Genomic DNA, 26,436 nt, shown 5'->3' on the forward strand with positions numbered 1-26,436 from the left:
CTGCTGTCTGTCTCTCTGTACTCATCTTCCGATTGGTCTAACAAGGAAAATGTCTCCCTCCATCAGTTTTCTTTTGTTTGCCAGTAGAAATGGAAAAAGAAAAATTCTGAATTCTCACCTGGGTTCAACAAAAGCTAATAACAGAGTAAAAAGACCAGTATCTCCAGTCTTCTTTTGTATCTTCTTGAAAGAAAGTATGATGCATTAGGCAATGCAATAAGAACATTAAAGATGATGCAACAGTGACAATTATTTCATGACTGTATCATCCATCAAGGGATTTCATCATTCTTCCACTTCTTTATTATTTTAGTCTTGTTTATTGCAGATTTAGGAGATAGTGCTGAAATAGTATGTAGGATGACAAGCAGCAAAATGTTTCAAAACACAAGAAAATTAAGAGTCCATAATGTTGGGGTCCAAAGGACCCTCATGATTGTAAGACAGACTATCATTCTAATTTCAAAATTAAGTATATTTTTACCTTGCTCTTTTAAACCTCTAGAAAAAGAATAAAAGTCACTAATATCAATTCTTACAGAACTAGAAAAAAGCTCAAAAATATAAATTGGGTTCAATGGACCTTGAGCGTATAACGAAGTATAGATAAGCATGATGAAGAGTAAGGTCTCCAATTTTAGTTTAGTCCTACTTAAACACATCCCTGGCTCAAGTGAAGATAAGAATTCAAGAACAGGAAGAGCTGCATTTATTTATTTTTACAGAAGTAGTATTTAAAAACTGGGCTTCCCTGGCAGCTCAGCTGGTAAAGAATCTGCCTGCAGTGCGGGAGACCCCGGTTTGATTCCTGGGTCGGAAGCTCCCCTGGAGAGGGGCTAGGCCACCCACTCCAGTATTCTCGGGCTTCCCTGGTGGCTCAGACAGTCAAGAATCCGCCTGCAACATGGGAGACCTAGGCTGGGGAGGTCCCCTGGAGGAGGGCATGGCAACCCACTCCAGTATTCTTGCCTGGAGAATCCCATGGACAGAGGAGCCTGGCGGGCTACAGTCCATGGGGTCGCAAAGAGTCAGACACGACTGAGTGACTAAGCACAGCACAGTATTTAAAAAAAGAAAACTTCAAACAGTACAATTTTTAAAAGTCTGGCTTCTAACACTACCACCACGAGAAAGCTCAAGTTTGATATAACCTTCAAGACAGAAACCATGCACATCCAAATATACAGATACACACACAGTTGGCGACCTCATTTACTTAACACAAACAATAGCACTATACTTGCAGTAATAGCTCTGCATCATGGTTCCCCCGCCCATTCAATAGATTATAAGCCTTCTTTTAGGTCCACGTAAACAGATCTACCACACTCTGACAGTGTTGGGATAAATGTATTCATTTATTATATTTAACCATTCCCTACGAACGGCCATTATGAGGCTACCTCCTGCTTTTCCCCGTTACAGACACTGTAGCTATGACCATCTTAGTCCTAACGCCTCAACACTGAGTAAGTCATCTTTTATTAATACAAGTCACAGAAGAGAAAAGAAAGGAAAGCAACAGAATAGATAGAACAGAAAAGAACTGCTTTCCCAACTCAGGACCTTTGCACAAGCTGCTCCCTCTGCTGGGAAGTACTTGCCCTGTCCTCTTGTTCGTCTTCATCCTGAGCCTAAATGACTTGTCCCCTGGTGCACCATCATCACGCCAACCTAAACAAGACACTGCGCTCTCGTGATACCTGCTCCTTTCATCCGCGCATTCGCAGCACTTTCTGATGACACTCCATTCAACCAAGCTCCACATGGGCAGGGGCAATGCAGCTGTTTACTGGCAGGGCTGGCCGAAAGCAGTGCCTGTTGTCAAGGGGTCAGACTACACCTGTCTCACAGACAGAAACTGCTGGCTTTATTGGCTATGCTCTAGAGGAGATGAACTGACCCACCACACAATCACAAGTGCTAAAATTATCAAGAACAAAACAGACAATTTATTTACAATGAGGATGTCCAAAGCAGGTGGGCTGTGGGCAAACAGACCCCTCAGGCCCTGTTGGCAGAGGCCTAAACAGGTACCGTCTTCTTGGTGGGGAACCTGGCCACATACACTACCAGGCAATTCCACTTTGAGGACTATGGCTCACAAAAATAACCACAGACATAGAACAATGTTGTTCACTACCTATTTTATAACAGGAAAAACTGCAAGTAACCCAAAAATCAAGCTTCTGTTGTTGAAAAACTAAACTGGTATGCTCACACAATGGAGCATTTGCAGCCATTGAAAACGGCTTAGAGGCATGCTGAATTTGAGTCCTCCATGGAATTTTAAGTAAATAGCATGAACACATCATAATAAGCACTTCAGTGGGGAAAAAAAAAACACCGGTTATTGTTCAATATCACCCCATTTTTGTGAAATAGACAGGTGTGTGTGCTTACTTACATATGCCTTGACATCCACAAAAATGTTTACAGTGACTACCTACAAGTGGGAAATTTCTTTCTTTTTTTGATGTTAAAAATTGTTATAATTCATAGGCATTCCTTGTTAAGAACAAAAAATTAAACTTATCTTTTAAAAATGTCTTTCTTCCCCTGCTGCCCACTTTCTGGAGGGCCTGGTAGACCAGCAACAGCTCAATTAGGTGGAAAGCCAAGTGTTTCACTTACAACTTCAAAGAAAATGTATTTCTGAGGCACTGTTTGGGCCAGTCATTGCACCATTTCTTAAGGGAACTGTCTCTGCTTCAAATCACACGAAACTAGAAAAGGGGCCAGGAGGAGGAAACAAGGGGACAAAAGATGCCCATGACTCCCAAACAAGCTGCTGACAGAAGTCAGAGGAGCCGAGGAGAGGGCATCCACCGCTCCAGCCTCTGCCCTCAGGCCTGAGGCAACCAACTGCTCCGGTGGGCGATGGGTCACTCTAAGGCTCTGACAGGCACTTTCCCTTTGCAGCAATATGGTGAGTTCAAACTTCCAAGGAGGATTCAAAGGCCGAAAACTGCCTAGGAAGCACTGACAATATTTAGGACCTGTGATTCCCAAACCCTGACTGTTTTACTCTTAAGAGCTCATTAAAAAGAAAAAAATAAAAAATAAAAAGTCAGACTTCCCTGGCAGTTCAGTGGTTAAGACTCTTTGCTCCCAATGCAGGCAGCATGTGTTCAATTCCTGGTAAGGGAACTAAGATCCCACATGCCATGTGGCATGGCCAGGAAAAAAAGAAAAAAAAAAAGCCAGACTCATGGGTCTTAGCCTACTGCATTAGAATCTAGAATCGTGTGGGTTAGGCCAAGGAATTTTTTAAGTTCTCAAGTGATTCCGAAGCAGACAACCCACATACCAGTGTTCAGTAATCGTTTAACAACTGCTGGCTAGAAGGAACCAAGAAATACCTACTCCATCTGATTCCAATTAGATTAGCACCAAAGTCAACTCAACAAATGCAAAGCCTCCAAAAATGACTCAAATTTCACTACCTTCAGTGCTTTAACAAATTTCACCACTAAGGACTTCATCCTTTCACTTCAATAAATCCTCCTAAGTTATAGTCCATTCCTTTCTATTTGGTCCTCAGCGAACTCTGGAAATAGAACATCTCTGTTAAAATGTGTGATTGCACTCAAGATGGAAATGCACCGAAACAAAAGAAAAACAAACCCTTCCCATGCAGCTGGCCATGAAGCCACAGAGCACTGCCCTGAGCTGGGTGGCCCCAGGGGACGGTTGGGCACAGCAGACCTCTGCAAGCATCCTGCCAAGGGTCCCCAAACTTCATACCTGTCATCACCCATTTGGCCCAACGTTCTGTGCAAGATCTTCTGATTGTTTGAGAACTTGTTTCTCTAGCAAGAAAAGTCAAATGCTTCCGAGGGGTATGTTCAGGAGGCATTTCATGCTGTGATAAACAGAACCATGAAATCACAACGCCTTCTACTCAGTGGGCTCTCCTGGACGTTTGGGGAATGACCGCTGTATCAGAGCCAGCCACTAATACTGTGGCCGCTCAATAGCATGGAGTCCTTTCAGGGATGACTTAGTGATGTTCTAAGACCTATACTCCTATTTACTCACAACATCCTATGTCTATCGTGATCATCTTAAAACACAGCCCCCAGGGGAACGCCCTGGGGGTCCAGTGGACGGGGCTCCACAGTCTCACTGCCAAGGGCCTGGGCTGGATCCCTGGTTGGGGAACAGTCCCACAAGCTGCACGCTGTAGCCAAAAACAAAAAAAATAAGCCCCAGATTCTTTGATACTCATCTCATCCACAAGTGGGGTTTCTCAACATTGTGAACGTACCAACGGTCACTGACCTGTATACTTACAATGGTTAAAACTATGAAATTATGTGAATTTTACCTCAACACATAAATAAATAAATAAATAAAAGTGAGCTCCTGTAGCCCCTTCTTGAGTCTGGGCTCATGCCTGTTTGACCTACAGGATACGGCAGAAGTGGTGCTGGGCTGAATTCTGGGCCGGGGCCCTGAGACACTGGCGGTGGCTTCCACCTCCTGTCTTCTAGAACGCGCCCTCCTGGGACCGAACCACCATACCGTGAGGGTGTGTAAAGTCTCTGCTCAGGCCAACCAGGAGGGGAACTGAGGTCACGGGACCAAGGCCCCCTCTTTGACCGCAGGCGACAGCGCAGCCGCCTGGCGAGAGCGCCACCTCGGAAGAGACCCTCCAGGCCCACGGCGCTGCTTCGGCGTGAGCTGCGTGCGGCGGACATAAGGTCTCCATGCCACGCTCTCCCTGGACCACAGGCCTGTGAGCAGGATAAAGGCCTGGAGGTATTTAAGCCACGAAGTCTCGGGACAGTTCGTTAAGCAGAAATGGTTAACAGGCATTTCAAGATAATACAGAAAACTTCTGATCAAAATGGCTTCAGAAAATCCCCTAACCTGGTACCATAAATCACAGATTCTGACAAGAATAATGTTCAGCACGGAAGAGTTCATCCACGTGTGCTCTTCACCACTCAAGTGAGTCAGAATCTTTCTAACACGTTCACTCAGAACTACGCCACTGAGTGCACAAGAAGGCACCTGACTTTCCTGCTAGAATTTTTGAGGGGGATGGGGGGCGAGAAAGGCAAGAAACCTACAGGGTATCAGAACCTGTACGTTACCTAACAATGAAGAGTAAGCACAGCTCTCAACGCACCCTCTTAGAAAACCCAGCCTGAAGCCGTGTCTCCTCGCGCCCTCCCGCACCACCCCCAACGCCAGGGGCCCCTGCTCGGCCGGAGCCTCACCTCCAGCCTCTCGGGCGGGGGCTCGCTCTGCAGGATCCTCAGGGCTTTCGCAGCAGCATCGTGCTTCGCAGCCTGTCTCGTCTTTCCTTTCCCATTAAATTGCTGTCCTCCCACAGAAAGTTCAACTTGATAGAGTAAAGGTGGGACTGGAAATGGGTAAAAGTACCTAAAAATAGAAGGGGTGAGGAAAATTAGTCTCAAATAAGTCACCATACCGTCTCTGACAGATTCCAGGTACTTCCTTCATCACAGGTCCTAATTACAGCAGCGTTTGCTTGCCAATAATGAGTCCTCCTCAACACACCCAGAGATTTCATATGTTTATGCTAGATTAGAATTGCCACACAGTATGAGCAAATACTGTTTACATTTCACAAAATAAGTTGGCTTACAAATTACATGAGTTCAATTTATAAAGCTAACCCATACTTACAAAATCTAAACTGGATTAGACTTTGATTAAGAAAAAAACTTGACTTGCTCTACTTTCTCGTACCTGAAATTTACCCTTTCATGTCTCCAGAAAAGAATGGAAATTTTTTAACCAAAGTCTTGTAGAAAGGACCCTCATTTCTAGAAATCCCAACAGCCTAGAGCCTGGCAGAGGCTGGTTTCTATTTTTAAAATGGCTTTGGCCTCCACCTCACTCCCACCCCAAAGTAGGGCAGGGAAGTAAAGACCTAAGTTTGATCATCAATCTCTCCACTAGCGTCTTTAGACCTCGAGGAGAAGGTTTTAAATGCATGGCACCTTCAGATTTCAATTAATATTGCACTGCACCTGTATACCAAGGCTATTTCAAAGCACGTAAGTAAGTTCAAAAGTCAAAAAGTACCCAGTAAACAATAATCAAGAAATCTATGAGGGCTGAGAATTGTGGTGTCACAGGAATCGTGTTCAAATATGACTCAGTTGCACAAAGCAGTTACACGGGTGATCTTTAACCAGACTGCTCGGGGCACAAGCTGTACTGCTTGTGAGGAATGTGCCTAAGACCTTTCCAATGAGAGGAGTCGGAAGAGCATCAAAATGCAGTTCCAGTGACACCAGGACGATGCAGACTGACAGTAGCCTTTGGCAGGCCAAAGAGGACCAGACCGTTACGCACTCTACAATCTATACATCTTACTATTCTACATCAAAGAGCAAATATCGTTTCGCCTGGATCTAAACCAAAACAGACACGTACCTTGGGGGATAAGCACCTCCTCTCATGTTGTAGCTGTAGGTGGACTGCATCCGAGAGTAAGGGTCGACAGGCTTATACATTGGTTTTTTCCCAAGTCTCATGCACAGTGCATTTAGCTCTACAGTAGGGGTTATGCTTTCTGCAACACAGAATCAAAACAAACAACTTTTTTTCCTCATATGAGAATGATACTCACTAAAATCAAATAGAATAGCATGCTTTCTACTAATTGGACTCATGATGCATTTCATGAAAGGCTCTAAGTACTTCACTGCTAGGCATCAGGTCAGGAAATCCAAGGATCTGCTACGATTTCTAGGCATTAATACACAATCACAGCACAAAATACACAGTAAGGGCTGCTGAGGGGCAGCCACGCGACACGAGACGTCAGCGGTGAGAGGCGGTGTCAGAAACAGGTTCCAGTACACATCAGATTTCATGATTAAGAGATCCCACAGGACTGTCCAACTCATTTCACTGTTTGGCAATACTTAACCAATATAACTTTGGTTGTACTGACTGGCCGGCTTACACTTGGAAGGATGTCCGTACACATTATTTCATAGGACAATGCATTTATTCAGTACTAACTGGAGGCAAAGCTCTGTGCTAAGCTTGAGAAACACAATCCTTGTCCCAGAGGAGTCCAGAGAACACAAGACACACTGCAAGAACTACGATACAGCATTATGTGTGCTGTAAGGAAAGGTGCAGAATCGCCGAGGAGGAGCCTGTAAATTCTATCTGGAGAAGTCAGATGAGACCCACAAAATACTTAGATGTCTTCATTCTTAATATTTATAATGGGATTTGATTTGTGGTAATACTTGTTAGAAAAATGAGTTCTGTTTCCATATACAACAGGAACAAGTTTATCTCAGGTTATCTCAGAATTATCAACTTTAGAAAATACTCATCATTCATCCTTCTCTTTTTTCCCCTCTAAGTTCATCCAATTCATAAACCTTTAAAAATCATTTAAAAAGAAAACCAACCTGGAAAGATTAGTGTCAGTGCAGTCACATTTAAAATCAATAGCTTCATATCAAACACAGAACAACACTAGCAATGGCAAAGTTCAATTGAAATGCACACAAAAATCCACTTGAAAATGCTTCTTTAGGATGTAGGTAGAGGAAAATAAAAATGACTTGATTCGGTACCATAACTGGTTTGACTAATCTAGTGCATAAATCAAACTTATAAGAATATCTTTGAGTCTGCAAAGTCAGAGGGTCACATAAGTAATTAGCCTTTTTTTTCTTTCTTAGCTAACATATGAACTATATTTTTTACACAATTCAAATAGTTGTGTTTTAAGTAAGAGCAGCTCTGACCCATAAAATTTATCTGCAGCAGAGGATAAACGTGAAGCAAAGATCCCACAGAGAAAGCGTGGCCGAGGCCTTCCCGGATCGTTCCTGCATGCCAAGGGCCCGGGTGACTTCATACACTTGAGGGGGGACTCTCCTACAACAGCCACTTCTACCTACAGCTGCCAGGTCGGTGGTCCCCAAGATTTCACAGGACACTCCTCTTTAACAGTATTCTCCCCAACTGGGACCCTTGCCTGAAGAGATATCTATCTATTAATCTGAATTTAAGAAATAAATATCTAAATTATTTTCTCATTCTTGTTAATCATCAAGAGACATAAAACTGACAATCCGGGTTACGATCAACATGTTATAATCAATATTACCACACGAAGTTGAAGTGATTTTAGCTAAAACCCACCTTCTCATAATCTATACAACCCTTATCAAAAGGAAAAAAAAAAAATTTCTCCTTTCATTAAGCTTTTCTGAAAGTCTCTGAAATCGTTTGGTGACAGTCCCCACCTCCCGTGACCACCTCTCCAGATCATCAGGCATCGAGGGACTGTAGACTGGGAACCACTGTTTTAGAGTGTGGTAAGATTCCACAAAGATAAGCATTTGCCACTGGTAGTGCAGACTCTGTGCTTTCAAAATCAACGAGTTAGTTAAGAAAGAATTCATACACATACTAAACGGATACCTCTAGACACACTTTTGAAAGGAACCTGTCTTGGCCCACGCATAATACCTGGATTTCTTCCTTCGCTACGAAAAGGGCGGACTATAGGTTTAGGAAATTTTGTTCCTTCCAAAGCTTTGGCAGCAGCTGTGTGTTGGGCTTTTTTAACACTAGTTCCTTCAGCTTCCCAGTGCTGATCGCCAAGTGTGAGCTGCACTGTAAACACCTACAAATGAAAATCGTGAGCTCTCAATTCAGGAAACCTGATGTTGGCTACAACATGTCACTCGGACCTTGAACATAACTTATGGTCATGGTTTAAAAGGCCTGGTCATTATCTTTGTAATTTATCCCTTCATCCCCCTTTTCACTCTTTCTAGAAACATGAAAAGATACATACATCATTGACTTGTATTGCATAGCACTCCATGAAAAAAGTATCTTTTGAAAGATGGGTATAAGTACAGAAATTTAAAACTGTTCTCTTATATATTAAAATATTAAATGCTGATTATCTGGAAGCCATCCAAATAAAAATTGTCTTCCCATTTCTTCTCATGGAAGAAATTTAGCAAGCTTAATTTAGACACATAATAGTACCTCAGACAAATGAAGACAGCATTTGTTAATTTGTTCATTGATTCTTGTCTGAAAATACAACACCATTAGGCCAAAACCTCAAGTGAATTTGGGAATGTCATTCAGGTTTTACAACACTACCTTTTACTTTCCGAAGACTGTACTATTCAGACACTGCCCCTCCTTTCAGAAGCTGAGACTCACTGCAAGCAAAGATCTAACATTTCTGAACTCAATTCTAAGGAGGCACTCAAAAGAGCTAATTTTGTCCTTAACAATTGCGGACAATGACAACCCTCTTTTTTCCTTTTTAAATATAAAGGGAACTTGTGTGCACGCTCTATTTGTAAAGTTAGGTTATGTTAATCCCATCAGATGGACAAATAATTCATCCAAAAAGCACTAGGACCCACCACAGTGCAGTGATTCTTTAACACTCGTGTGCATCTGAAGACTAACCCAGGAAGCCTGGTAAGACACGTGTGCCAGGGGTTCCGCCTGAAAAGAACAGCACGAGGGGAGGCCTGAGCCTGTGCGTTTTTAATAGGCTCCCGAAGTCACTCTGACGCACTTCAGTGTTTGAGGTTCACTACTTTGGAGCTTCTATTCTTCTGATTTTCTTGATCACGGAATCTATCACTTTATTTCACTTACAAATAATTCACGTGAGAAATGGTGATTTGAGTATGTCCGGGTCACCTAAATTTGGTGCCTCAAGGGATGGGGCTAACTTGCCTTTACAGCTGATTTTTCTTGTAGGTCTTAACTTCAGGATTCCCTCAGTGCACAGCTTCCACTAAAGGGCGAAAAATTTAAGAATCCTTCATCCCCCTTGAAATATTAGGGGTCTCCTGTATTTATGTTGCAGTTCATAAAGTTACTCATTTAAGCACCAACAGCATGAACTCAAAACCCTGGCTGGCATGAGAAGTCACACAGCAGAAGCAGCCGGCAACGCTGTGCGATCCCTCCGTCATTTCCGTGACCCTTTCACGGGAAGACATGGAAGGGGGACAGCGCTATAAGACAGAAGAGAGTTATTCACGGTCCGTCTCGCCGTCTCCAGGACTGTCCCCCGGCGCTGCCGCCACGCCGTGCCTTCTGGGTGGAGGGCGGTGGTGAGGTGAGACCTCGGTTCACACAGAATTAAAAGGACACCAGACCTCTGACTTTATAGTCATAATCATCAAGGAGGGAATAAATTTTTCTCTTTGAACAACTTGTAGGCAAAAAAAAAAAATGCAGCTACAGACTGAACACACAGCCAAATTACCTAAAAAGTACTAAAGTTCAAGTGAGAAAGTACATACTTCCAAAAATACCAGAAACAGTTAATAAAGGGAATCCCAAAGTTAAGATCTGCAAAAAAAATCCTGTAGAAGAAACAGAACAGTTACCAAAAAATTGGCTAATTGCCTTCTAAAAGTAAAGAAATATTTCAAATATAATTATGCTTTAGAATAATATTAAAACTACCTTTATGAGAGTGGGAAATTTGTTTTTCTTAAATGTATAATTGCTTACTTGTAATAGCTACCATTTCTCAAGCATTTACTATGTGCCAGACACTGTACTCCACACTTTGATATATATTCTCACAATACACCTACTTGGTAGGTAATACTATCTCCATTTTACAGATGAGCAAACGGAGTTTCAAAAAAAGTAGTAACCTGCACAAGGTCACCAAATTAGTAAAAAGTTAAGATTCAAACCCAGATCTGTCTGACTCCAAAGACAACTAACCAAAACGCGCTACCCTATGGGGACTGTTCATGATTGTGGTCAGTGCTACGTTTAGTCCAAGAAAAAAGAGAAACTTGGTATCATTCAAGGTTTGAGGTTTGCACCTCAGGAAAACTGAGGCACAAAGAGACAAACAACTCATCCTTATAAAACTGTATTATCTTACTTCAAGGCTAGAATCAGAAATAGGCCTAATTCCTTATCTCTCATACTGTAGCTGCAAAAGATAAAGCCAGATACGCAAACATTTAGGGTCCAAGAGGTACCTTAGCACAGATATCAAGCAAGCTTAAAAGACTGAACTCCTGAATAACAGACAGTAAAAATTCAAATTACAGTCAGTCTTTCATCCTCTAAGATGAGAGTGTCAAGGGTACCTGAAATCAGAGATAATTCCATGTACTCACGGGGAGATTAATTTCTACCTCGCACATTCAAACCCTGTATCTGATTCTGAAGAAGAGGCAACACTGATTTCCCATTCACCTCCTCTCCCTGACCAGATCTATGGTACCTATGCGCGTGCAAACAAACAGGAACGGAGCCAGACAGAGGCTGCAACCAGGAGGCCCAGACCCTGGGGACGCACAGGACACCATTCGCAGGTGCTTGGGACTCGTCTTGACTCAGAATCCTAAACAACCACACGCTAACTGAAGTTTTAAAAGCCAAATATCCCACAGAGGAGCATCTCTTTTGTTTGACCCACTCTGCAAGGATGGGAAAAAGAAGTGACTTGCCCAAAATCTGTACTTCTGCATCTCTTTAAAACAACCTCAGCAGTTTCAAATATGTGTTTTGAATCACTGCACCACTTGCAACTGTATGAAAAGAAAGAAAACATTCCTAGTGGGTTATAAATGCACAAGCAGTATGGACAATATTTACCTTACAGTGAGTTGGACCTTGCTCACGCAAAAGCTTATACTCAGGCTGAATCTTGTTGAAACGGGCTAACTCATTCACAAGACACATTGGGGTTTTCTCTTTAGGGTGTGCCATGTTAGAAGGAACTGAAAAATAATGTAAGAGCATTGAAGTCAACTAGCAGTGTTTGAGACTGCGGCTCTCCAGGGATATGAAGAGAGGGAAAGCAAACGCAAAGTCTAACGATTCAGAGCAACAGCGATGCAAAACTGCAAACCACATTGAGGGCAAATATCTGAAGACACTGCTGGGATCTTTTCTGAACCAGTTGAAGTCAGGTAACCTAGGAGGGGGGTGTGTCTTCAAGAGAGAGAGAACAGAAGTCAGAGGAATAACTAAGCCGTGGCAAGCACGCGAGATCTGAAATCAGATGAAGGACTGCTATCATAACCAAGGGAGCACCAGGAGGCCTTCTGAGCAGAGACACACACACGCACTGGTCACTGCAACAGCTGTCCGCTGCACCCGGCTCGTTATTTCACAAAACGCAATATGCCAATACCATTTCTCAAACAAGGACTGTCTTTTTCCAAATAGCTAATACTTCTCATTCCTGGGGCAGCTTCTCGTCTTATCTCCAGAGGCTGCCATCCTCAGACTTTACCTATCTTTAATAATTATGTAAGTAAAATAAAATGGTCTTGGAGGGCGGGAGTTTTATAAAGTCAACAAAATGTGGATATAAGAACACATTAGAAGAAAAAGCAATTAAATCCCAGAGGACTGAACTAGTCCGTGCCATTTCCTATTAAGATGGTATTCAAATGGCAAATATGGGGAACACTGAACCTCTAGGGGACTATGACAAGTCAAGAACGCCATCTGGTGAGCTGGTCCAAGGAAGTCTAGAGGTAGCAGCATGACAGAGTCTGTGCAGCTGAGCGTGGGACAAGCTAAAACTCTAAGAAGAGAGATACAAAGTAAAGGAAACGAGAGAATGGAAGAGGAAATGCAAGGGAAATGTCAGGCACTAAGGGCTACGAAGAGTTTATTACAAGGTGACTCTAGTATAGAGACACCTATGCTGATACCCCCTTTAATTGGCTTTGCAACTTGGGAGGAGGAGAGGGGAGATTTGGGGAGCAGAATATTGTTTTTAAGGGTTATTTCCCCATGGGTTGCAAGTCTTTTCCGATCCATGGATATTTTTATTTCATTTTTGTTTTCCTAATATTCAAATTTGAGGGCTTCCTTTTTAAACATCTCTGCTGCTTTGTTCAATTTCTCATTGGCCCTCACTGTGATTTCTCAACTACCTCTGGATGGCAACTTAAACTTACTTAGTCAAAATAAAAATTTGCAAATGCCAACACATTCTTTTGTGTCCCCAAATCTGGCTGTCCCCCTTGCTTGGGATAAATCTTACAGACCTACAAAAAGGGCACTCACACCTACAAATCAGTTCTGGGAAATCATTTTAACAGCAGAATTTTCCCATATAACAATGAATATCCAAAGTGCTATTTATTGCTCAATTTTTTTCTGCCAGCTACCAGTTTATAACAGAGTAGGCTTTATAGTTTGGTTTCCAATTTTCTTCCTTACACTTTGAAATGGTATGTAAAAGGCCTCCATCAAGCCAGGATATCATCAAGTGTGTTTTATATCTGGTATAAAGAAGTGTGGGTGGTATACTTTCTCCTGCTTCTTGAAGGTAAATGTGCAAGAGCTCCCTGTATCTGCAATCTACTGATCAGGTCAGAACACAGGCTAAGAAAACATTTGAAACAGAAGACACTTGGATCATAGCTTACCTGCAGCTGCACTGGTGGGTGTAACAGATGCAGAGGGTAAAGCAGAGTTTTGAATAGGTCTACCTGCATTTTCAGAGGGCAGAGAGCTAGCAGTAGAAGGAATACTCATCAAAGGCTGTGAGAGAAGAGACTGGTTCTTGTTCAGTATTTGGCTCCCTGAGAGAGCAGCAGATGGGTTCTGAACTTGCACTTGAACTTGAGACATGGTCACTTTCAACAAAAGTGAACAACTGCAGGTAAACAGCTTTCAGTGCAGGTTAATTCAGTGCTATGAAGTCTAAAGTTCTACCTGAAAGTTGTAAGGGAAAGAAAATAAAAAGATAAATTATGGAAGAGATATGTAATTGCCAATATTCAGTCAAAAACTGGTGTCACCTACTCAAGTATGAAAACAGCCCGTTTAGTCTGTAACTGTGATGTACAGTAAGATTCACTAGCTTTGTGAATTTCTCATAGTGTTTTTTTTTCCACAGTGTTTTAAAATGACTTACAATACCCACATACCCTGCATGTTCATTTTACAAAGAGAATCAGCAGGGTATAATAATACTTATTGTTTAATATTAAGAATTATAAACTGTAGCCTACATTTAAAAATCAAATTAAAAACATGAAGAGGTTTTCCACTGAATATGGGATATGGTAAAGGTTTCTGGGCTCAAAATGATAAGAAACTGGAAGTAAACCGAGTTTGTAACACCATTATTGGTGAATGTAAACACTGCTTCCATTTTCAGGCCATGTAGTCAGATTGACACCTTTGGAGCTCTCCTTTAAGTTGACTGAAGAAAGAGAAGAATTCCTCACTTTTGCCATTTCTTTTTCCTTATGATGATAAAAGACCTCTTTGTTCTCCCGTGAGGTTTGTTTGAGATAGTCTCATTTATTTAGATTCCAAACAAGAATTGCTGCACCCACAACCATGCTCATGGATCCTCAAAATAGCAAAGAACATTCTATAGTATGTTTATTATTAAAAGCAAAAGTGAAGAAGATGCAGAAGAGAGGAACAGATTTCAAGCTGACGATTTTACTAGTGTGGATTGTGGGGGGAGCAGAGAAGATTGTTTACTGTATCTTGTAAGTTCCAAAGGCATTAATTCTAAATACATTTAAATTTCTTCACACGTCAAAAATAAGGACAGTTCTGCTCCTTTTCATGGCCATCGTTCAAAAAGCCGAAAATGTTTAAGCAAATCAAAAGTACTGAAAAATAACCATTAAGCAACAAAGAACAGAAAAAGCCAAGCAAGGCAGAAACCAGCAAACAAATTAGAAGTTCTACTATAAAGTAATTTTTGTTAGTTTTTTTTTTTTTAAGTCTCAAAATTATTTTTAATTAAAGCCAAACCTCTACAAACAGATGAATGACCAAAGCAGATAAGTTCCTTGAAGTCTTGGAACACTCTCCCTTGTGGAGAGCAAGGTGAAAACGTGAAGTTGCTCAGTCGTGTCCGACTCTTTATGACCCCACGGACTGTAGCCTGCCAGGCTCCTGTGCATGGAATTTTCCAGGCCAGAATACTGGAGCGGGTTGCCTTTTCCTTCTCCAGGAGATCTTCCTGACCCAGGGATCAAATCCTGGTGTCCCGCACTGCAGGCAGACTCTTTACCATCTAAGCCACCAGGGAAGCCCTTTGCAGAGAGCAAAAAGGACTACAAAACTCAAAACAAGGCAAAAAATCAGAAACAAAAGCACCTTGGCTAAACTATGACTTTGGTTAATAACAGGTATAAATACTACCTTACACGACAAAATTCTCCAACATTACAGCTGTTCCCTGTTTACTTTTGAAATTAGAACAAAATAACAGAGGAGATGCACTGAAGATCTGGGCAGTGGTCTTAGTAGACAAGCTGCCAGGGTCAAGCAACAAGTCCAGAACCTTTTAGAAGGCAGCTACGACCTTCTTTCATTTTCAATCAGTTGCCAAAATATAAATATTTCTCTCTCAATCTTCCCTTCCTGCTCTTACTCATTCTCTCCCTCTCTCTCAATTCTGTCCTGAGGGCATTTTTCCACCCTCCCCTGCAAAAAAAAAAAAAACACTGAGAATTGTACTCACAACTTCACAACACCAACCACACATCACAGGTCCAAACATAAGCCAAAAGCAGAGTGTTTGCTCCAGAGTCTACCTGCATCCCAGAAGAAGCAACCCAACTCTGCCCTGGGTGGCTCTTGAGTGTCTGAGACTGAATGAACTAAATTTAGAAAGGGTGGAGCCCAAAGGGATCTTTTTTGGCTAGCGTTCTCTACAGCAGGCCCGCTGCCAGCATTTCCAGTGACAGACATAAATTCAAAGGTTTGCTAGAAGTTGAGAAATAGAACAAACAAGATATTAATTAAGACTGCCCCAAAAATGCTAACCTCTAGTACACCTGGAAGAGTTATGTCTTTCAAACACTGGTTGAAATAAGTAGTTCAAAATTGCAGATAGAAAATATTTTAAACCCCAATAAGGCTCTGTATTTTATAATTTTTTAGTTTGCAATATGACCAATAAAAATTCAGCACAGTACTCATTTTAAGTCATTTACTAATTTAACTTTTCTATGTGTCTTTAAGCCTGAAAAGAGAATCTAAAGAAGTAGTTCTAAAGAGGCAGTTCTGCTCCCTAAGGACACCTGACAGTATCTGGAGACGTCATCCGGCCGTCACATCTGGGAAATAGGAGACCCTGCTGGTATCCAGTGGCAGAGGAGCAAGGGTGCTATTCCTAGCACATATACATGCATTCACAGAATAAAATCTTACTAATGTATGAAGGAGCTTATATTCTCAGAGAGGAAAAGAAAACCCCCTTTTCACCTCAAAAGGCTCTGAAATCCTGATGCTAATATTTTACCCAAACACATGCTCCTCCCATAAGAGAAGTCAGGCAGCTACAAATAAAGCTTTTCACTACTGCCATCTATATAGTTCACAGAAGCATTCAGGGGAATCACAGAATTTCAGATATATTATTTCTACATAAATTAACAACCTTTTGCTCAACACTACCCGATCCTGAGATTAAATCCTTAAATGAAAACTTACACTTTCCTTTACACTTGTCTTTAAGCATTGTTTTCCATCAGATAAATTTGGGACTTAAAAGAGATTTAAATGCTTTATTAGAGTCTTCTTACAAAAGAACAGTATTTCACACACAGGAAAATTAGGTTGAAAAGTTTAAAACACAAAGACTGCAGTTTCCCCTGAGGCTGGAACACTTGCCTGTGAAGCCTGGGCGGTGCTGTTCCCTGCCTCCTGCCTCCAGCACAGATGAGAACCGCTCATCTCCTGGTTTTTTCCCCTAATTGAGGAGCTTGAGATACCAACTGAAGAAACCATTTTCATCCTATTCTCAAATCCTAAATTTATGGAATGCAAATAGAGGACTACAAAACTATGAGTGGTGAGATGACAAGAGTTTTGGGTACCTCTTTTTAAAAGATTCCTAATTCCAAGTCCCCCCAGATCCTAACTTGGGCCTGGCGACATAAAAATCTCATAAAAAACACGCTCACCTGGCAATTTCCACTTTACAAGTGTCAAGTACTTTTTAATGGGTTGCGGTAAGGGGAATATGGGCACATGAACTATATAAAAGCATCTTGAAAAATTGTACATGATGTGCTAAAAAGTGATCAAGCACAAAATGCACATTCCTAACTCAGCAATGAATCTACCAAAACTGGGCCATACTGAGTGCACAGCCTGAGTGACTTAATACACAAAAAGGCAGATCCTTCTAGAAACAGTTTACAGAACCACCTACAGTACTGCTTAGTACTAATCCCTTTCAACTAACAGACTGCTAAATTGCTGCAGTATGAAACACCTACTTCAGCAATTATGGGAAAACATCATTTCTATTACTAATATCCATTTTTTAACAGGATTAACACATAACAATAAAGTGTCCATACTTTTGTGCAATCAACACATCATTCCCCTTTGTAATAAGTGATGTTTCCAAACAAGATGTGTTTTTTTAAAAAAAGAAGGAAGGAAAGAAAAAGAAAAGAAAAAAGTCGTCCCAATTCTGGACAGGCTTTTAAGATCCAAAACACTGCACTAAATATTTCCCCTTCTTGCCTTTATTATTAGGTTGGTGCTAAAGTAATTGCGATTTTGCCCTATTGAACTTTGCCATTTGATAATGGAAATATATCCTTAAATGTGGTTATATTGTATTAATATATCACTTTAATGCACATTTCTCACTTTGATTTTTGCTAATGACATTATTTGCTATTTATTTTATATTTACTTTAGACTATGGAAATGATGTTACACAAACAGCAAATTCGAGCAAGTTTTTAATTCAAGTTCAAAATGAGTTGTAAAGCAGTGGAGACAACTCACAACATCAACAATGCATTTGGCCCAGGAACTGCTAATGAACGTACAATGCAGTGATGGTTCAAGAAGTTTTGCAAAGGAGATGGAGAGCCTTGAAGATGAGTGTAGTGGATGGCCATCAGAAGTTGACAATGACCAACTGAGAGCAATCATCAAAGCTGATCCTCTTACAACTACACAAGAGGTTGCAAAGAACTCAACATCTACAGCCGTTCAGCATTTGAAGCAAATTGGAAGTGTGAAAAAACTCAGTAAGTGGGTGCCTTGTGAGCTGACCAGAAATAAAAAAAAGAATCATTGTCTGAAGTGTCATCTTCTCTTGCTCTACACCAACAACAAACCATTTCTTGATCAGATTGTGACGTGCGACGAAAAGTGGATTTTATATGACAACTGGCGACGCCCAGCTCAGTGGCTGGACTGAGAGGAAGCTCCAAAGCCAAAGCTGCAGCGAAGAAGGGTCACGGTCACTGTTGGGTGGTCTGCTGCCTGTTTGATCCACTATAGCTTTCTGAATCCTGGCAAAATCATTACCTCTGAGAAGTATGCTCAGCAAATTGATGAGATGCACCAAAAACTGCAATGCCTGTAGCTGGTATTGGTCAACAAAAAGGGCCCAATTCTTTTCCACAACATCCAATCGCATGTTGTACAACACTTCAAAAAGTTGAACGAATTGGGCTACAAAGTTTTGCCTCCTCCATCATATTCACCTGACCTCTCACCAAACGACTACCACTTCTTCAAGCATCTCGACAACTTTTTGCAGGGAAAAACACTTCCACAACCATCAGGAGGCAGAAAATGCTTTCCATGAGTTCTTTGAACCCTGAGGCATGGATTTTTATGCTACAGGAATAAACTAACTTATTTCTCATTGACAAAAATATGTCGACTGTAATGGTCCCTACTTTGAGTAATAAATATGTGTTTGAGCCTAGTTATAATGATTTAAAATTCATGATCCAAAACCACAATTACTTCTGTGCCAACCTAATACATCCTACATAGTACGGGTACACAGATATGAAGGATCTGTGCTTCAGCATGACAGAACTTTAGCAGTACCAACAGCAATTTTAGGCTGCATTTATTCACTATTCAACAAACTCTATTAAGCCTCTACTACATGTGAACTCTTCTATGGCAGACTGTACATTCGCAAGTGCTAGAAACTACCTGTTAAACTTTTCCTCAAAGACACAAGAAGAGCCCTTTAAGCAACCAACTGTACATCTATTAATCTGTTCTTCACAGCTTCTGAGAAGCTTCCCTCTCAAGAGGAACTTTGTCAACAACAACAAAAAGCTAAGGAACAAACCACTTTTCCTATAAAAGTCTTGAAATATACCTAAAATACCCACATCATTCCCTTACATCCAACAGGTTACTTCCAAGATCCTTCTCCCAGACATCTTTCTAGCTGCAATGAGGGTATACAATTTCCTGCAAGTGCACTCACTTCCCCAACCACCACCTCACCCTACCTTCGCCACCCCCCACCAGCATGCTCCAGCCCCTGCCCCCTGAAAACAGCAGTCCCCTGACTCCAAAGGCCCTCCAAACACCTGAGGCAGAGAGACACGGCACTCACTGTCATCCTACATCATCATTCCCAAAAGACAGCGTCAACCTCAAGCAAGTCATGTTCAACCGCAGGCCCATGTATCAAGTCACACAGTAATAAAAGGTTCTTCAAAGGAAGCATGACTGAACTACTTAAGAGGAAAAAAAAAAAGAGACCACAATGTACTTGGCGCCCAGGAAAGACACAGGACAAACAGCCGTGCTGAGGCACAATCACCTGCAAGACAATAAAGTGAGCCAAAAATAACGCTTGGAAACCCAGACTGGTCAAGACCTTTGCACCCAATACAAGTGCCTGACTGCAGCCCCCTCACATAGTTGGCCCAATGCCACGTGGGCAACGGACAACTTTCTCTCCACACACGTAACCATTGGGTAGTCAGTTTAAAGAAAAACTTCCTAAAAGAGAGTTCATTATTAACTGTTCATCACAGAAAAGCTATCACACCATACCATACGCTAAAGTGGGGGAAAAAAAGATTTCCTTCTGCAGCCTAGCAAGTTGCAAATCTTTCTTCTCAAGGCTTGAAACCTTATCAAGACCGCCCCCCCATCTCCCTTCTTCTAGAAGTAACTCTTAAAAATAACACAAACACATTATTTTTGGAAATATGGAAGTGGGTTTGAGAGGTTGGTATGTTTTTTTGGCTATGCAGCGCAACTTGTGGAATCTTATATAATTCACCGACCAGCAACTGAATCGGACCCTCAGTAGTGAAAGCAAGGAATTCTAACCACTGGACCACCACGGCATTCCCAAAATGGAAATGTTTTCCAATCAAAATGAATATCCATCTGTGATTTGCTGGGGATTTTTAAAAGTGTACCATATCTTGAATAAGAAGAGGCTTGGTTCAACTCCATTAATTGGCTTTTCCTTTCAGAGAAGAGAAATTTTAGTCTATAGTTTTAGTCTGTGCCATCTACCTAGAAACACAATAGCATTTACCACCATCTTCAGGCAAAACAGACCAGTGCCAAGACTTAAGTTTCTAAGAAACCAGTCTTGCTGCTAAGTGTGTACGCTCAATTGTGTCCAACTCTTCGTAACTTCACAGACTGTAGCCCACCAGACTTCTCTGACCGTGTAATTTCCCAGGCCAGAATACTGATGTGGGTTGCCATTTCCTTCTCCAGGGGACCTTCCCAACCCAGGAATGAAGCCGCGTCTCCTGCACGGGTAGGCAGATTCTTTACCACGGAGCCGCCTGGGAGGCCCTGTGCTGCTAAGTAGCGACCAACAGTGATAAATCAGATCAAACTTCTGAGTTGTAGCTTTCAGTTCTACTCCCAGCTCAGACAGCAATTATTATGTCCAACTCCTGGCAATCCATTGCTTGCTTGCCTCAGTTTGCCCAAAGCACCACGTACAGGGTCTTTGACAAAGCCTCAGTTGTAGTGATCTGAAAGCTGCAACCCTGAAGGAATCCTGAGGCACCATAGCAGTTACTCAGTTCTTTGAAAAGAAAAGCATTTTACAAATTCAATGTGATGAGTGCATATATATCCATTTCCCTGGGCTTTGTATAATTTCTCTTAATTTCTTTTGCATCAATGTCCTCATTCCCAAGGAAAGCAAGGGTTCACGTGTCTACGGATCCGCACGTCAGAGAGAGGGTGTGATGCTGGGCTCTGAGCTCACAGAGGGAGAGCGCCTCAGAGCACACAGCGGTGTCCGTGCTTGCACTGGGTTCTGCAGCGTCCTGATCAAGGACTGTAAAATCCTGAACACACTTACTGTAAACCTTTTTTGGTTGAGACGATCAAAAGCAGCCAGTGGGAAATGGAACTTGTTTTCATTCACAATAGAAAACGATGTTGAATTATTCCCACCAGCTTAAAAACCAAGTTTAGCAAAAATCAAAGGCAAATCTCTAAATCGAAGGCAAACTAAATAAAGTTTCTATGACCAAGATGCTATGTTTAATGCCACTTCAGTGGTCAATTTTCATGTCTCTACATTTAAAATACATGGTAGGGCTGGCTAGAAGGTTTTACATTATTTCAACAATTTTCCCTGTATTTACTTTCGAATAAAATCCCAAGAGTAAAAAGAAATCAAACTGCATAAAGTTTCTTCTGTTTCTCTAATATTATAGCCAGAAGTAAAAGCCATTTGCCACACAAATCACTGAATTCAAAAACATTATAGATTATGAGCAAGCCTGAAATTATAGAGCCAAATAATGCATACCTTAAAAACAAGTGCTTCAGCAACAATGTCGTTTTGGTTCAGTTCTGAGAGGTTAGGTGGTTAGGAAACTCCTGGAAAATAAGAAAGCATGGTACTTTACTAAATTTTACTGAAAACAAAGATATATATTGCTAAAGTTTGGGGGAGACTAAAAATTTACAAGAAGGGAAGTTTCTGAAAGCATGAAGTCAAGGCTTGCAGCAGCACACTGTAGCGTCTACTAGAAGACACAACTGCCTGGGAACAAAGCACTTTGCAGACACAAACCTAAGAGACAATAGAAATTTCCTTTTTAAGTCTTAATTACTTCCTGCTAAGAGAACTATGAATACCTCGGAAATTAATTTTTTAAAAGGAACTCAAGGGAACTCCCTGGCGGTCCAGCAGTTGGGGCTCCACTGTTCTCAGTGCCCAAGGCACGGGCTCAATCGATTGTTCACTGGGGATCTAAGATCCTGCAAGCTGCATGGCGTGGCCCAAAAGGAAAAAAAGGACCTGAACATAAAATACTTTCCAACCACACAAGTCTGATTTTTAAATTTGCAGCCCCCCCAGGAGGAGCTAAGATGGCGGAGGAATAGGACAGGGAGACCGCTTTCTCCCCTACAAATTCATCGAAAGAACATCTGAACACTGAGCAAACTCCATAAATTTGCAGCCCCCCTCTTTTAACTACTGGTTAAATATTTTAGGGCATAAATGTCCTTACCATACGCTTGATGATTCAAATGCAATTACATGGGAAAATTTACAAAAAGGCACTCTGTACACAAGTATTCTTATATTAAACTGCAAAATATGAAAAAACACATTACCTCTAGTAAATCTAAAATCATAATCATTCTTTAGAACTGAATTTCAGGTTAACATACACGTTTAACTCTCAAACTCCCAAGTCTCATTTACCTAGCAGCCCCTCCTCTTTAAATGGCCAATAGTCAGTAACAAACAGAATTCCTTACCTTGAGATGTTTTTTGCATTCTTACAACATAAAATAATTTTAATGTTGCTCATTTCAATTTCACACTGCTACTGTGATTAATAAGCAATAAAAAGTAGCTTTGCTGTCCAACTAATTTCAGAAATAAAATCATGAGTTCTAATTGTTCTGCAGTATTTTAACAACCCAAGTTCTTTCTGTATGTAGTATACTACACTAACAGTTTTCCAATCTAGAACCCTACTGTTCCAGTCTTGCCCATTCAAAGACTAGCATGAATGGAAACTGAAAAGGCCTGTGCACAGCCTGAGCAGATGTCTGAGACCACCTAATAGAGCCCATGACTTTGATCAGTGGGAGCTTTCCTCAATTCAAGCCCACCTAAATCTATGCTGAATGCTTTTGGTAGCTTTGGTTTTCCAGCCCAAACCTGAAGTTAAAAAACTAAAATAAGGGATTTTCCTGGTGGTCCAGTGGCTGGGACTCCGTGCTCCCAATGCAGGAGCCCTGGGTTTGATCCCTGGTTGGAGAACTAGATCTCATGCTTCCACTAAGAATTCACACATTTCAACAAAAGGTTCCGCATGCTGCAACTAAGATATAGCACAGTCAAATAAATTAATTAGTATTTTTTTTTAATTTAAATAGAATAAAGCAGCTGCTATTAATAGATTCAGAAAACAGTGAGAAACAACTGCCAGCAACTTAACAGCAAGGAAAACAGGGGTGGGGGGGCAGTCTACAACCACCTGGATTTCAAATGTCTCACCACACATAAGTGATAGCTGAGATTCACACAACACATTCACATTTCCATGAGCAAACTTCTTTAAACCCCCAACCATTTCCAAAGCCATCATGGTTATTATCAGTGAGTGTTTATAGCACTCACTCCAAGAAGCAGCAGAGAAGACTATAGGGTAAGCCCAACTCCCTTTCTTTCCCACTCAAGAAACGCACTAGAAAGCAAGAGAGTGAACTGAACTCAGGGCTGCATTCACTCCACAACTCACTCCTCAACACCCACCACACCGCAGGCCCTGTGCTGGGCCCCAGGGAGAGAGGGGCACACAAGTAAGATGCGGCTCCTGTCCGCACGGACTCCACAGGCATAGAGGAACAACCCTGAACCCAAACAAATTTAAATAAATCATTTACAGTAGCATTTTAATCGGTAGAAACATCATTTGTAATACATATTACCTCATCACTAAAGAAGACACAACAAAACATAAAAGGCACCTTGGCTGCAAGACACTGATGCAGGATGAGGGCAAGCTAGCTATTACACGGCTGTTTGGGTGAGGTACAGAAAACTTCTTTTTTTTTTTTAACAGCTTGATTACAGCTCAGAATTTTATTTGGTAAACAAAGGATAGTGCACCCTCAAGGCCTTGAGGGCAGGCCGACCCAGAAGGAGTGGCCAAGAAAGTTCTGGACTGGGGATCTGAGCCTGGGTCCCAACTTTGGTGCTCAGCTGAATCACCCTGAACAACTTACTCTGTACGCTCAACCTTTTAATATGTTAAATAGGGTTACTGCCACCAATTTCATATGATTAATAAATCTTAATCATATTATTCCTGGGTGGATTAACTGGTAATGTAGGTGAAATGCTTGTAAACGATGACATGTCACACCAAAGTCAGCTGTTAAACATCACTTTCTTAGGGTACACAGTAACCAACATTGTAATACTAATAAATTATGTTAAAGATACAGTATTTGAGAAAGAAAAAAAAATATATAGGACTTTCCTGGGGGTCCAGGGGTTAAGAGTCCATACTTCCACTGCAGGGGGTGGAGATTTGATCCCTGCTTGGGGAACTAAGCTCTCACATGCCTTGTAACAGGGCAAAAAAAGATTGTAGCAAACTTAAAAACAACCTCATCCCCTCCAAAAAAATTTTTTTACTTTATTCTTTTTTGTTTGATGTTTAATAAATTCTGAGTTAACAGGGAAAAATAGTTCCCTGAAGCAGTCATCCTCTGTTTCAGACTCTAAAGATTCATTCTACTATAAACCAAAAGGTAACTTATTTACCTGACCATATTTGACTGTCATCTAGGTAAAGTGTCATGGAGCTTCATGAGCAGGTTAAATTGTGCAACGAAGAACATAAGCCTCCAAGAATAATCAGACTTATTATTACATATAAATTCTCTGCTAACAGAGGAAAGGACCACCTAGCATTTTGTACCAAATCACAATGGCAATGGCAGACAGTGGCCCTATTTGTATCAGGATGGAATCTGCAAGGGTAGAAAATTCATGCCTCAGTTAATTTTAATCTATAGAAAGCATGGACTTCAAAAAAGAAAAAATGTGCGAGAATTAGACAAGATCTAGGTAGATCCCAAAGCTCCTGCCTGAGAGGAGCTAATACAGTAACCACTTAAGAAGCATTATCTGCTCACTCCCTTCCCAGAAAAGACCTATTTCCAACACCTTTTCCTGATTAATGAGACACACCTAAAACACCTTGGCTGAGATTAAACACAGAATGGAAACTCAAACACCATCTCGCTGAAACCCCAAAACCAAAGGCACACTCAGTTTCACTGATCTAGCCTTTTAAGACTAGCCGTAAGAGATGACGACTGCAGAGCTGGAGAACCAAAGAGGCTTCTCATTCAGAGGACCATGGATTCAAAGAAAGTAAAAAAGAAACTGTTTAAGAGGCAGTCCAATACCAAATAGAAAGTTACATTAAATATTCTGAGTACCGTCAGCCAGGAAATGAATGTTAGAAATGGCTGGGAACCAAAGAGGGCAACAGCCCTATAAAGTTAGAGGCTTTGTTAACTCATTTCCAATAAAGCAAAATAACATGACTCTAAAGAAACTAGTTTTCTTAGCAACAATCTTGTCTATAGTTAATCAATCATTTATAATAAACTTCATGAAGGGGGAATTATAGCAATATTTAGGGAAAGGCTAATGAAACCTCCTCCTCCCCATTTACTTCTAAGCCCTACCCTCAACCTTTGAATCAGCCTAAGAGTTTAAGTTGACTGGAGCAATCTATCACAAGAAATAAAAGGAAACTGTAAATCCAAGCTACTTCAAGGAAATGACACAGCATTCATTTAAAAGACTATTACTGAGCCAGACTTTTTCCCAAATTGGTCTAAAGCCTCAGTGAACAAAATTCATCCTAACTGCCATGGGTGGGAGAACTGGGAAGAAAGCACTGTTGACACACAGAATCAATTATCCTAAACAAAAATCACCTGAGAATAATTAGAGATGGTGTTGCTCAGTAGAAAGCGCTCAGGACCCGCTCCAGTAACTGGGCCTCCTGGACAGACCTCAGCACCTCAGTTATTACAACCCTTTACTGCCAAGACAGCTCAGAAGGATCAGAAATACAACATAAAGTGTCCACTTCAACCTCTAGCACAAAGGAAGAGCTCAATGAACAGCAGCTTTTATATTATTAAAAACATTCAATCTGACCTTTCAGATTCCTTTGCTGCATCAAGTAACTCTCACCCTGTAATCCTAACCTGGCACATGGTAAGAGCTCAATAAATAGCAGCAAATATTATTATCCAGCAAATTCACTGATCCTGTCCTCAGTCATAAAACATCTATAAATATAAGTTTACAGTTACATACCACTTGTAAAAAAACAAAACATTTTTAATGGAAGTAGAGAACATGCTGATTAAAATCAACGCACACTCACTGGGTAACCAACTGTACCGATACCTCAGGTAGACAGACAATCTGATGAGCAAATATTTTCATTTTGGGAAAAGACCCCAGGGCACTTAAATAGGTTTTCTCAGACTTTGTAGTTCAGCAGATATTTCAAAAGGCCTCTGGGATAATTATGACCTCTATTATATGATAAAATAATTTTCTGTTTTGCTTTCATTACCGTTAAAAACTCACAAAGTCATCACACTTTTCCAAATTAGATTCCAGTTTAA

The 26,436-nt window shown here is 41.2% G+C and overlaps 1 protein-coding gene across 10 annotated transcripts in view; it reads right to left on the reverse strand.

The window, feature by feature from the left end:
- The window catches only part of STAU1 (staufen double-stranded RNA binding protein 1), a 54,742-nt gene that overhangs the window by 22,902 nt on the left and 5,404 nt on the right, over positions 1-26,436 (reverse strand). For 4 of the 10 annotated variants that reach the window (XM_043480674.1, XM_043480675.1, XM_043480676.1 and 1 more), the window contains exons 2-7: positions 21,557-21,627; positions 13,425-13,713; positions 11,632-11,756; positions 8,488-8,644; positions 6,418-6,556; positions 5,229-5,394 (exon numbers count right to left, since the gene is read on the reverse strand). In XM_043480674.1, coding sequence (XP_043336609.1) covers positions 5,229-5,394; positions 6,418-6,556; positions 8,488-8,644; positions 11,632-11,756; positions 13,425-13,629 — 792 coding nt within the window. In that variant the 5' untranslated portion in view covers positions 13,630-13,713; positions 21,557-21,627. Of the gene's footprint in view, positions 1-5,228; positions 5,395-6,417; positions 6,557-8,487; positions 8,645-11,631; positions 11,757-13,424; positions 13,714-21,556; positions 21,628-26,436 lie in introns of those variants that run through there. The other 6 variants (XM_043480679.1, XM_043480680.1, XM_043480678.1 and 3 more) reach the window with 5 other exon arrangements.

The sequence above is a fragment of the Cervus canadensis genome, chromosome 10, assembly GCF_019320065.1.
Source record: "Cervus canadensis isolate Bull #8, Minnesota chromosome 10, ASM1932006v1, whole genome shotgun sequence".
In the NCBI taxonomy this organism is placed as follows: domain Eukaryota; kingdom Metazoa; phylum Chordata; class Mammalia; order Artiodactyla; family Cervidae; genus Cervus; species Cervus canadensis.